General features: G+C 46.8%; 1 protein-coding gene across 8 annotated transcripts in view; it reads left to right on the plus strand.

Annotated features, from left to right (window-relative positions):
* LOC144930508 (protein furry homolog-like) overlaps nucleotides 1-13,941 on the plus strand; it is a 224,732-nt gene that overhangs the window by 53,100 nt on the left and 157,691 nt on the right. For all 8 annotated transcript variants that reach the window (XM_078852557.1, XM_078852551.1, XM_078852555.1 and 5 more), the window contains 3 exons: nucleotides 6,141-6,409; nucleotides 6,875-7,070; nucleotides 11,758-11,882. In XM_078852557.1, coding sequence (XP_078708683.1) covers nucleotides 6,141-6,409; nucleotides 6,875-7,070; nucleotides 11,758-11,882 — 590 coding nt within the window. The remainder of the gene's footprint in view (nucleotides 1-6,140; nucleotides 6,410-6,874; nucleotides 7,071-11,757; nucleotides 11,883-13,941) is intronic.

Consider the following 13,941-nt stretch of genomic DNA (forward strand, 5'->3'; position numbering starts at 1 on the left):
CCGGCCCCAGGACCGACCCTTGGGGTACTCCACTTGATACCGGCTGCCAACTAGATATGGAGCCATTGATCACTACCCGTTGAGCCCGACAATCTAGCCAGCTTTCTACCCACCTTGTAGTGCATGGAGGGCTTACTCAATGCCTTTCCACCAGTACTGAAGTGGGACCTTAATCTCATTGTTTCTATCCTCATGAAGCCACCCTTAAGCCACTGGCAACATGCTCCCTTTCCCACCTTTTGATGAAAATGATACTCCTGGTAGCCATTACTTCAGCCAGACAGGTCTGTGAACTAGCAGCTATGATGTGCCCCGGCAAGCTGGCTTCAAAAGCTGTGCTTCGTGCACATGCTCCTTCTCTGTGAGCGACGAACACCCAGGTTGTCTGTATTGCTCCAGCTGCCGCTTGTTCCCATCTCGGACTTGAGAAGCTAAGGAACTTTGCCTCTGCAAACATCTGATGGAGGAGGCTATGCACACACATGCTCAATTGGATCCAGAACGAGTGGATCTGCTGGAGCAACACCTGTCACCACCGGTGAGCACTCCCCTGATCCCTGCTCATGTGCTGGCACCCACAGTACTGCCGCAACTGCCGAAGCCGCACCGTGAGCATGAGAAGTATGGGCATGGATATAAGGGCGGCTTCTTGACATGGACTGCCTCTAAACACAGCATTGGCTCCCAGGTTGGGTTAGAAGTTTCACGTCGACCCAGCTGCTTTGCCTCCTAAGAAGCCTTGCACGGAGCATAAGTCCAAGAAGTGCTGTGACCCGCCGGCACTACCTCCAGTCATGGCCAACAGTACACTACCTTCACCTCTGGCACTGTTGATGCCTCCCGCTCCCCTCCCCCACCGAGACTCTTACGCACGATCCTGCGCACGCTGGGACCCCTGTCTCCACTGATGCCCACAGCCGAACTGATGCGCCGTACACTAGCTCTCCTTGGTGCCCTGGCTCCCCAGTCATCTTGGGGTTCCCATCTTGGGTGGATGAACATCTCTTGCTTGCATAGCGCCCTGCTCCGCTCTGCCTCATACTGCCAGATCTGTTCTCGGAATCTGAATGGTCCTCTGAGCCAGCCCCTTTATTCTCCTCTGTGTGATCCTATAGCCTGGATTGCTGGCAACAACTGCCCTACCACCAACGTATGGCCCTTCTGCTGAGGCTGGTTCCACTAGCTCCGAAGCACGCTGATGCCCAGTGACCCATATACCAGCAGGCAACAGAGGCAGTCTTTGCCCCCCCATCCCCGCATTGTCTACTAGCCCTATTCGCAACACCCACAGGAGCAGTCTCGTCATCGCCTGTGCACCTAACAACCCTCTTACTCCGCCACTGCCACCTCTGCTACCTCGGCCTTCTCGCAACATCCCTCAAAGCAGCCATTTTGGCTCTCCCCAAGACCCGCAAACCTTCCTCCACCTTTCCCACTTTGCCCCAGGTCATCTTCCCCTGTTTTGCCGCAATTGGAGCAAGATTATTACCAATTGATGGGTGCTGGACATTGTTCACAAGGGGTATCTGATAGAGTTCCTCTCGTTCCCCCCTTGTTGCCCATCTCATGATGGTCATGGGGATCCTTCCCAATGTGATCTCCTCTGAGAGGAAGTGGACACCCTCCTTTGGAAGGGCACCATAGAATGCGTCCCGCAGTACTACTGTGGCTGTGGGTTCTACTCCCCTTAATTCCTTATGCCAAAGAAGGGGGATGGCTGCCACCCCATTCTGGATCTCCAGTCCCTGAACAAATTCATACACAAATTCTGGTTCCGGATGGTCACGCTCCCTCTCAATATCCCATCCCTCCGCCAGGGGGTATGGTTTATGGCTTTCAGTATGAAGGATTCATACTTTCATATAGACATCCATCCAGCTCATCAAAAGTTCCTCTGTTTCACGATGGGACATTCTCACTGTCAGATTAGTCCTCCCCCGGGTCCTCCTCTTCAGTATCGCCACTGCCGCTCATGTGTTCATAAAGATCTTCGCTGTCATTGCGACCCAAATGCTTTGTCTTGGCCACTCCATGTTTCCTTACCTGGATGACTGGCTCCTTGTTGTGCCATCCCGCAATTGTTTCCTCTCCATGATCCAGACCCTCCTTGCTTGCCTGGGTATCTGCATCAATGAGGACAAGTAAATTCTCATCCCTACCTGTATGCTCACCTTCCTCGGGGCATGCCTGGACTCTCTCACGGTCCAAGGTTTTCTCCCACAGATGGTTTTCCTGCCCTCATCTCGCTTATCTCACAGCTGCATTGCAATCCACATATGTGTATTTGCCAGTGTCTCTTCCTCCTTGGCCACATGGCGACCTGCACCTCTGTGACTCCATATGTCCATCTGCATATGCGTTGGCTCCGGTCAGTCTGCAAACTGCAGATGGATCACCTGGCAAGGCAGTCCTGCTCCCACCCTCCATCCTGGCTTCCCTCATGTGGTGGACCAACCCATGCAAAGTCCTGGCCAGCATCCCTTATACCTGTCCCACTCCCCGCATCACTGTCACCACAGATGCCTCGCTCATCGGGTGGAGTGCTCATACAGTCCAGAGAAGCTCAGATGCAGATCAAATCCTGGAGCTGCAGGCTACCCACCTTGCCTTTCGGGCATTCCTGCCCCGATCAGATTCTGGCATGTTCAACTGCTATCCAACAACATATGTGTATATCAACAGGAAGGATGGTGCCAGGTCCCCCTCCATCTGCCCAGAGGCAATTCACCTCTGGAACTGGTGGCTCAGGTATGGAGTCACCATTCATGCCATGAATCTCCCGGGTAACAGCAACTCCCTTGAGGACATGTTCAGCAGGTCCTTCTACACCAGTCATAAGCAGGAGCCAAAGGCGCCGACTCCATGGAGCACTCCAGCCCTGGAGCACCACGGGGAATAATTGGTGGGTGCTCTGCACCCACTGGCAGCTCTCCACCCCCGCTCACTTCTGCTCCGCCGCCTCCCAGAGCGTGCCGTGTCCCCATTTCTCCTCCCAGTGCTTGCAGCCGCGAAATAGCTGTTTCATGGCGACAAGTGCTGGGAGGGGGTGGGGGAGGAGGAGGAATGTGGCTCACTCTAGGAAGAGGCAGAGTTGGGGCGGGGATTTGGGGAAGGGGTTGGAATGGGAACTGGGCAGGGGCTAGACGGGGCAGGGTGGGGGCGGCGCGGGGGCGAGCACCCACTGGCGCTGGGAAAAATTGGCGCCTATGGCAGGAGCTACACAACCCCATGCTCTGCTCGGTCTTTTGCCAGTGGGGCATGCTGCACTGGGACCTTTTCATGACCACTGCAAACCACAAGCTTCCTCTCTTCTGCTCCAGAGGAGTCCTCAGGGTGTGTTCCCAGGGCAATGCACTTCTGCCATCGACCACCAAATTCCGTTATACTTTCCCACCCATCCCCTGCTGCTGCAAATCCTGCAGAAGGTTCAGCGAGATTGAGCGTGGCTCATCCTCGTAGCCCCCTTTTGCTTCCACCAATATTAGTTCACCAATCTCTTCCACTTCTCTGCCTGCCCCCCGATCCAGTTCCTCACTTCCCAGACCTCCGCACACAGTCACATGTCTATCTGCAGCACCCTAATCCATGTCTGCTCCATTTGACAGCTTGATATTTTAATAGGGTTCATGTGTAGACAAGGCATGCTCCATGTGAGTATGCGACGTCCTCATGTGCTGCAGACGACCATCTGCCAGGGTCTGCTATCAAGCAAAATGGCGGCGCTTGGCCACACTGCCAACACTAACCTCTGGACTCCATCTCCATTTCATCTCCATCTCTTCAATTACCTTCTCCATTTTAGGCGATCAGGCCTTGCCCACTCCTCCGTCTGCGTCCATCTGTCAGCGCTCAGCGCCTTCCTCCCTCCTGTGGATGGGTTCTTCACCTTCACTCCACCCGACCATTGCCTCCTTTCTCTGCAATCTACTTGATGTCTTCCCATCAGTGCAGAAGTCAGCTCCCTCTTGGGACCTCAGTCTTGTCTTTGCCCTCACAAGGCTGTCCTTTGAATCCTTCACAACCTGATCTCTTGCCCACCTCTCTCTAAAGGTGATCTTGATGGTCATCACATCGGCAAGTCGGGTTAGTGAGCTGGCGGCCAGGATGACTGACCCGCCCCTTTATCGTCTTCAACAAAGATAAAGTCCCCCTGCAACTGCACCCCAAGTTTCTTGCCAAGGTGGCAGTTCCGTTTCACCTCAAAGGATCTGTCCATCTCTCAATATTCTACCCCAAACTGCACACCTCTCCTAGGGCGCGCATGTTGCATTCTCACAATGTCCACTATGCACTGGCCTTTTATCTCCAACACACCTGCGCCTTCCAGGCCTTGCCCAAACAATTTCTCGCCATTGTTGAGTGCTGTTGAGAGCACACCCTCTCCTCATAATGTCTCTCCAAATGGATCTCCCATTGCATCGAGGAAAGCTACGCCCTCTCTCATGTTCCTTCACCCCCTGGAATAAAACTCACTCCACATTGGTGCATACCACCTCATTGGTTTTCCTTACAGATGTTCATGCAGGACATTTGTAGGATGGCCATGTGGTCTTCTGTCCATATCTTTACGTTCGCTGCCATCACCCCACCAGTGGCAGCAGATGCGGCAGTTGGCCATGCCGTCCTGCAGACTGAGACTTCCTGCAAGTCTTCACACCCACCTCCGCACTGAGCACTGCTTGCTCTGCACCCATGTCTGGAATCCATATACGGACCATCACTCATAGAAGAAAAGGGGGTTACTGTAACTGGAGGTTCTTGGAGATGCGTGGTCCCTATTTGGATTCCAATACCCGCCCTCCATCTCCTCTGCTGTGGGCTCTCTCACTTGCTGGCGAGAGGGACCTGGAGCAGTGTCGACCCACACAGCCTCTTAAAGCCTCAGGTGACACATGTGCAGGTCAACGAACACTACTAGAAACAGCTCTGGTGTATTGCGCACATGCACACCCACGTCTGGAATCCAAATGTGCTTATCTTTATGTTCCGTGGTAAAAAACTGCTTTCTTTTTGTGCAAGATATATCCCCTATAAACAAACAATACAGTTTGTGTAGGTGTCTGAAAAAGTAAAAAGTCTCAGATTAGTTCCCTTTTCTTTGCAAGATGTTGTCTGCTCTTCTGGCACCGTTGGGGAATCCTCTGATCCCCTTCTACGAAGGGAATGTGATAGATTTCTGTTTCTTTAAAAAATGATTTATCAAGGATAGATTTCTCTCCTCTTCAGTTTAGAAGCTTCTGGTGTGTGACTTGGAGATCACTACTAAAGATTTCAGAATTTAATATCATCCAAAAAAGTAGGTCATTAATGAGCCAAAGGCTGAATATAAAACTGGATCGCGTCTAATGGCCAATTCCTTTTCTTCGGAGAAAGAGAAAACAGCTTAGCTATGTATTGGTGCCCTCTAGCAGTTTTTTTGTAAGACAAAATTAATAATAATTAAGGCTAAGTTTTTGTCACAGATACTTCTAGTAAAAATCAAGGACAGGTCATGGGCAATAATGAAAAATTCACAGAAGCCCATCACCTGTCCTTCATTTTTACTAAAAATAGCCATGACAAAATGGGTAGTCTGGGCAGCTAGCAGGGGGGAGGAAGCTCACAGGGTCCCCCTACACTGGTGGCTCCAAGCTGCAGGGGTCCCCCCTGCCTCCGGCGGTGGCTCGGAGCTTTGGGGATCCTCCCAGACGTGGCTGGGAGCTGCCAGGGTCCCTTTTGCCGCTTGTAGCGGTGGGGATTCTCCCTACTCCCCCTCATGGCTGGGAGCTCCGGGGATGCCCCCTGCCCCTCATGGCGGCCGGGAGTGGCGGGGGTCCCCCTGGCTGCCCATGGCAGCTGGGAGAGGCAGATCCCCCTGTCCTCTATGGTGGCCGGGAGCTGTAGGAGTACCCCCCAACTCCCTGCCTCCATAGGTAGCTGGGGGCCCTGCAGCTCCCAGCTGGTGCTGGCAGAAGTCATGGAGGTCTTTGGAAATCACGGATTCCGTGATTACCAGGACTGAATTGCAGCCTTAATAATCTATCAGTCTACTCACTGTGTGTGCTCATTTTATGACTTAAAGCTTTTTTAGACATTCAGTTACGCAAATAAAAAAACGGATACGTATATTAAATGTCTGTTTGCTCTGTTTATGTACACAGACTACTTTACTGTATTGCCGCAGTTCAATAGATTTACAAACATTAGCTGACTGGAGCTCCTCCCCAATCAGCCACCAGTTTGATGTGGTGAGTCCATCACATATATGGATATTTGCACATGTGACCCAGGGCCAAGATCCATGGATTGTAAGCCTCTCCAGTTTTATGAAACAGGAAAATCTTCCAAAACACTGCCCAACAGCTGTAAGCTATGCTTGGATGTTTGCTTACACAAGACTCCAACTGTTGTCTCCACAGGTTGACATTAAGTAAGTTCACTTCTTAAGTTAATTGAATATACCACAGTATATTAAACCTCTTTTTTAACATTTATTGAAATTACAATACCCATTAAATTTCAATATTATGTAGATATACAGCACTATTATTTCCTATGGTTTAATCTTGCTTTAATATTAACAACAGAAAATTAAATGAAATGATTGGGTTTAGAGGAGAAATAGTATGCTGTAAAGATTAATTCATGCCTTTTGACTATATTGTACTTTAGCAGTGATGTATATTAGCAATAATGCATATTTTTTATAGTTCAATTTGCTGTATAGCACCAGCCTTCACTAATTAAATCAGAGTAGAGAATATAATGTTAAGGATCACACGTAAGGGCATATACACAATTTAAAAAATAAAATTCAGCGGAGAATAAAATGAAGTGTGTAAATTGCATTTTCTAAATTTGTGTTATTTTTCCACCTATTTTTTTCTTTTTATAGCAGCCCTATCAATGCCAAGAAAGTAAATACTACTACAAGTAGTGATTCATATATTGGGCTCTGGAGAAATTACCTGATTCTTTGCTGCAGTGCAGCAACTTCCACATCCTCTTCCACATCTGCAGGTTCTGTGAGATGTTCCCCTCCTGAGACGCTGGCGTCCACTCCTGACAGTGGTTATAGCATTGATTCAAAAGTAGGTTCTTTCAACATTTTCTGAGTGGCTCTGAATATTTCAGTAACATAAAAATGTTTAAGACTTACAGCACATCCCCTATTTCAAAATGCTTTTCTGATTTATGAAAAAACATTGTTATGCTACTACCACCTTGCTTTTGTCAAATAAAAAACAATGAAATGGGACATATCAGCAAATTATACCTATTTTTTTCTGCTTAACCTCCCTTAATCTAAAGCTAAATCTTGCCAAAATTGTCAAGGCATAAAGTCTGCTCTGATGATGATGAAAAAAGTTGATACTTTATTTATCTTTAAAGAGTTATGTCTTCAAGCAAATGGGCAGGTAGAATTCTGCAGTTTTAGGCTAATAAATTAATCTCATTCCAGTGATTGAATCAATCTACTTTTCAGGATTTTGACACTTTTCAGTGTTTTCCCCAACCAGAGACGCCCGTCATCTTTTTGCTTTGTTTTGCATCAGATATGGATCTTTTTGTTCTTAAAAGTTTTTCAACATGGTGGCTTCCCCTAAAGAGAAGAGGAAGGCAGTTTTTGGATTGTAGAGCACATTTCTTCCCTGGCAGGGAGCTTCTTATTTTGTTCCTTCTGTTACCAGGACCTCTTCCCTAGTTGGGAGGAGGGCACCCATTGACAGGAACTTAAAGTTCTTTGAGACTCCACATGGAGCCAGAGCATAGGTCCCCAGAAGGTTTACCTTCTTCCTCTAAAAATGGCAAATACAGTAAAACATCCAAGGCCCTCTTAATCCAAGGAGTTTGCCTTGCAGAATTGGGAATTTCTCATCATAGAAGTTTAAGGTACTTTACTTAACCCAATATAAAAATGTGATTTAGATAGTCAGCAAAACTCCCATAGTGCATTTTCCCTCCTAAGGGAAAAGGTAGAAAAAAATGCTCTCTACCTGTAATGACTTGGAGAACATTAGGTAAGAGCCCTGAATACAGCTGCATTACAGACCAACTATTCCCTATCCACAGGCTGTGTAGGTGTAGTCAAAGGAATTATTTGACTGCTAGTGGCCTCTGCCATAACCTGAGTTGTTAAAAAGAAATCCATTACAATGGATGGACAGTGGCTGTAAAAATTCCATTTAAAAAAAATGCTAGAGTACAATTTTGAGAAAGATTGACTTGTTAACTAAGTTTATTTCATCTGGTACTTTGTATTGAGAGCTCAGTACCTGGCTGGCAGATCTGAAGAAGGCTCTCCCTAAAAGTTTCTGAATCACCAGGAAAAAACTGGAAATCGTAATGCTAGCCTCTAATTTTCTTTAATGCTTGAACGTTCTCTTCAACTTTCTTTACCACTAACATAGTGAGCAGAAGAGACTTGTGGTTTGCTATAGAAATTTCAATTGGTATCTGTGGTGAGTAGGTTGCTATAGGGCAGTGGTCACCAACTTGTCGATCATGATCAACTGGTTGATCCTAGAGGATCTCCCAGTCGATTGCAAACTCTGGTGGTGTGGTGGGGCTGCTGCTAAGGCAGGCTCCCTGCGTACCTCAGCCCCACGCTGCTCCCGGAAACAGCCATGTGGCCCATGGGGCGGGGTCTTCCTCCATGCTCTGCTCCTGCCTGCAAGCACTGCCTCCGCAGCTCCCATTGGTTGGAAACGGGGAGCTGTGGCGAATAGGAGCTGTGGGGGTGGTGCTTACAGAGGGGCAGCGCGTGGAACCATGTGCCTCCCACACCCTCCCGGAGCTGCAGGGACATGTTGGCCCCTTCTGGGAGCAGTGTGGAGCTGGGGTAGGGGAGCCTGCCGTAGCGACAGCCATGCTGCACTGCCGACTGGGAGTCGCCGGAGGTAAGTGCTCCTCAGCAGGAGGCCGCACCCCAGCCCTGAGCTCCCTCCTGCACCCCAAGCTGCAGCCCTGACCCCCCCCCCAGAGCCAGCATCCTGTACCTCCTCCTGCACCCAAACTCCCTCTCAGAGCCCACACCCTGCACCCCAACACTCTGATCCAGCCCAGAGCCCGCTCCTGCACCCAAACTCCCTCTCAGAGCTTGCTGAAAAGCCTTATGCTGATGTATCCCTCAGTCAGGAGACCTCCGCTTCCTTGGGATCTAACATTGTTCTGATGGGTTTGATGGGGCCACCTCTTGGGCCCTAAGAAACATATTCCTTCTTTCATCTATTCAACTTTCTAGTATCAATAACATCTGCTGGAAGGGTGGCAGAAAAACAAGCACTCATGATAAGACCTCAGTACACTATATTTTTTAAAGGCAGAATGACTTTGAGATTTTATCTGCCATTATTACCAAAGATAGTCTCTGACTGACTTTCATCTCTACCAGCTAATTTATCTGTCTGTAGTCTTTCTCAGTCCACATTCAACAAAGAAGGAGCTAGCTTTACACCGTACATTTACTTAGGGCACTCTCCGTCTACCTTGACAGGACTAAGCTAGTTAGGGTGTCCCCTAGATTGTTTATAGCTTATCTCAAGATAGGATGAAAGGTCAGGCTATATAAAGCAGAGATTTTTTAATTGGATTTCTATGTGTATTAAGTTATGCTATGAAATAGCCAAGTTAGACCCACCATTGAGGATTACTGTCCACAGTGTGAGAGCTCAAGCAGCTTCTACAACCTTCTTGAGAAATGTTTCAATAATAGAGATACATAGAGCATTTACCCAACAGTGGTCTATAGAGACAGCATCAAGATCTGATGCCCACATTGGGAAGGCTGTCTTGCAATTACCGTTCAGGTAGACTCTTGAACTCACCTACAGTGATCTAGGTCACTGCTTGTGAGTCACAGACAGTGGAATATATATGGACACACACTTGGAAAAGAAGAAATGGTTGCTTACCTTGTACTAATGGTGGTTCTTCAAGATGTGTTGTCAATGTATATTCTATAGTCCGCCCTTCTTGCTCGCTACTGATGTGCCTGGTCCGTCACAAAGCAAATAGGTGTATTTCCCTGCAACAAAGAGTTTAGAACCTAGATATGATACAGCCAGTGAGAAAAAGAATAAACATGATGGGGACAGGAAGGGAAAAGGAAAGTTACATAAAAAAGATTATGCTCTGATGTGGTTACTGCATGTCCTCTTTGTTGTGAATAAAATCTTTATATTTGATGATAATGAAAATTAATAAGTTAATTTTTTATAGACTTTACAGTTGAAGTGAGAGCGATGCTTGCTGGGAGTATTCAGAATAGTGAGACACCTAACTATCACCTGTCTTTAGTGTGAAGAAGCCTTGTCTGTGCTTGCTGTGGGTCAGTTCCCCAACACCTCCAGCCTTTGGCCACACAAGCACTGCCTTCTAGGTGTCCTCAGGCCCCACTTTCTTTTTACAGGTGTACACTCCAACCCCAAGTCCTACGGACATCCCCCTGGAGTGTCCAGCTTCTGTTTCACTGGGCACTCACAGAATTCACAGATTCAGTACTCCCAAAGGAATAGTACATGCCAGTTTACCTGTTTTACCTCAGGATCACCACTCCGCTAAACACACAGCACTTTGATATGTTTATAGTGAAAATAAGGACTTTATTTAACCAAAAAAAAGAGAGATTCTGGTAATAGCAAGTAGATGGAAATATTAAACAAAGGGTTACATATAAAATAAGATCATAACATGCATTCTAGAACCTAGTATTACTTACCAGCATTTTTCAGCCAGCTATACTGTGATCCCATTTTCACAAAACAAGCCACACTCTCAGCTGGTCCCCTCAGTACAGGATGCAGACCGGCTCTGTACCTACAGTTATAATACAAAAATCACTTGTAAATAGGACTCCCTCCTGCTGGTTTATTTCTTCCTGTAGATTTCCTCATTGAAAGATTTCACAATCCCTTGGTTAGCATTTGACTCGACTGTAAATGGGTCTCCATTGTGAACCATACAATACGCAATTTACTTGTAGACAGACACATAAACGTTTCATGCCTGAAAGAATCATGCTTCTCACCTTATGGTGACCAGCCCCAAATCACAGACCTTAAGAACATAATTTTCAGTATCTATACATAGCTCCTTACCTATTATCTTTACATAACATTTCACAATGATTATGAGGGCTGACGTGACATGGGCTTTCAGTAGAGACCTTACATGACATACTTTGGTGATCTAGTATGTAGATACCAAACACCCAGGAATCCCTGTAATCCTTATGCATCCTGGGTCCTCTGTCAGATGGCAACAAGAGATTTCTGTGTCACAGTGAGTTTTTAGGAGGGATTTGAATGAGGGAAAGGTATCAGCTTGACAGGTTTTTGAGGTGCTTTCCAGGCGAAAGGTACAGCCTGGAAGAAGATAATGTCAATATTATGGAGGTCACTGAAACCTGTGCACTTGGTCTGGAGCCTTATGCAATATGAGAGATCCTGTATTCCAAAGAAGTAGAGGAGATGTTTGTTTCTATGCTAATCCTCTCAAGAAAGAAACCCTGATATAAAACCAGAAGTATCAGTCTACAAATGAAAATGAGATTTGTACAAGTGAGGGAAGGACAAAACATCCTAATAAAGATATGAAAATATGATGCAGAGAGACTCTTGTTACTGGTTTAGAGCAAAAGTTTCCCTTTCATAATAACTATTTCAAGTAACTTCTCAGTTTGGAAATAATTTAAAATAAAATTAAACTTTTTTTAATGCTACCAGCTGGATACTGTATAACTACTTTCTAGAAAAAATATTCTGTTTTCTCCTTCAGATTATTGGCAGTCCGTCCCCTTCATCCTTGTTTAAGCACATAGTTCCAATGATGCGCTCTGAGAGCATGGAAATTACAGAATCCCTTGTGCTGGGACTTGGCAGGACCAATCCAGGAGCTTTTAGGTAATTTTTGTGCTCTAACCATTTTATTGCTAATTGATCATGAAAGTGTTCTGAACTCTGATTTCAGTTTAACTTTTAAAAACCACACACAAAGAAATATCCAACAGGCTTGAAAACTCCAATGAATAGATCCTGTTTGTTAGCCGTTAGACGTGTGACAAAGGTTGCTAGATATTGAAATAATAGATACACAGACTGCACTTGAAGCCCAAATCACACTAGCTCTCAAGGTCAGTCAGTAGTTGTTGCTGTAGTTTTGGGTTAGAACAGTACATTTCCTCATCTCAGTTACATGGTCCTACAGCTCACTGTGCCTCCTGTGATATTTGACGTTTGTTTTTTATATTTAAATAACAATAAAAACCATCAATACAAAAAGCTCTCAGCACCCTAACTGTTAATTAAATTTACATTCATAAATTATGAGCCTCCAGCAGCAAAAAATACTCATAGAGAATTGACTAAGCCAATAAATCAAAGCAGCAAAATGGGCCCTCCTTCTTCGAGTGATGCTCCTCTATATGTATTTTATTCGATGTGTGTATCTGCTCCATGCACCTGAGGCTGGAAGATTTTTTACTAGGAGCATCCTTTTGTCTGCACCTGCACCTTTGTGCTCCAAACTGAAGGCATAAGGAGTGGTGTGGACTGACCACCTGTTCAGTTCCTTTCTACTGTTCGTGCTCTGAGACAGAATTCTTCCAATGTCTGCAGCTTTGCTAGCATTCCTGCTTCCAGTTCAGGTTTGTTGTAAATAGTTCTCCTTTGTCTTATAGTTAATTTAGTTTTACTCTTTGTCAGTCAGTTAGTCTTAGCAGAGGTCTGGAGGTTCCTGGGATATGAAGCATGACCAAGATCCTTGGCATTAAGTCATGCATGGCCTGTCCCTGGTCTTCCTGGTTAGTAAGTTCCACAATACTTGTTTATGTTGGTTTTGGGAGTCACATATTCCCTCCAAGTGCAATATTTGTCATGCCTTTCTCTCTCGGACTTGACATTTGAGTATTCTTGCTCTGAATTTTCTTGATGTAGTCCTCTTTGAGACCCCAGTCCAGCAACCCTGAGCTATCAGACCCCCCTGTACATTGGCTGGAGGCATTAAGACGTGCCCTTCTGAGTACACTACTCCCTGACTCTGGATCATTGGAGGTCACAACTGAAGACCCCAGCAGACAGCGCAGATGGAAGGAGAGTGTGAGCAAACACTTGCATAAAAAACAAGCAAAAAACAGCTCCCAAGTCCTCATCTAAGAAGAGGACTTAATCCCGTACATTCAGATGTGGTGAGACTCCATGCTCTGGTACAGGTGTGTCAGGAGCAGACAGGGAGCATGAATCTGCACTGTTAGCACTGAGAGCCAAGAGTGCTCTGAAGTAAGTGGCCCCAGCAAGATGAGGAAGGCAATGACTGCTGACTATACCAGCAATACCATCTCATGGTAAAAGGAGGATTCTGCAGTATCAGCTCCCCCGATCTAACCTAAATAGACACCATCGGATCCACCAAGAAGCAGAAGCCCTTCCGACTCCCTATCTTCTAACGCTGGGTACTACATTCTATATGACCTGGACATCACTGATATCGTCATAACCAGTGATCACGAGACACGTACCCACTCCTTTGGTGCAGCATTCACCGATACTGTCAACCAGCTAAGACTCTACCATAGGGTTCTCAACCTTTTTCTTTTTGAGTGGTGCACGCCACGCTTCCCCCCCCACCCCCCCAACAGCATGCTGTAAAAACTCCACGGCCCACGTGTGCCACAACAACTGTTTTTTCTGCATATAAAAGCCAGGTCCAGGGTTAGGGGGTAGCAAGCAGGGCAGTTGCTCGGTGCCCCACACCACAGGGGACCCCGTGAAGCTAAGTTGCTCAGGCTTTGGCTTTAGCCCTGGGTGGTGGAGCTTGGAGCCCTGGTGCTGAAGTCTTTCTGCTTTCAGCTTTCTGCCCTGGGCCCCAGCAAGTCTAATGCCAGCCCTCTTGGCAGACCCCCTGAAACCTACTTATGGCCCCCCAGGCAGCCCCAGACCCCTGATTGAGAACCACTGCTCTACC

Source organism: Lepidochelys kempii, chromosome 4, assembly GCF_965140285.1.
Source record: "Lepidochelys kempii isolate rLepKem1 chromosome 4, rLepKem1.hap1, whole genome shotgun sequence".
Classification (NCBI taxonomy): domain Eukaryota; kingdom Metazoa; phylum Chordata; order Testudines; family Cheloniidae; genus Lepidochelys; species Lepidochelys kempii.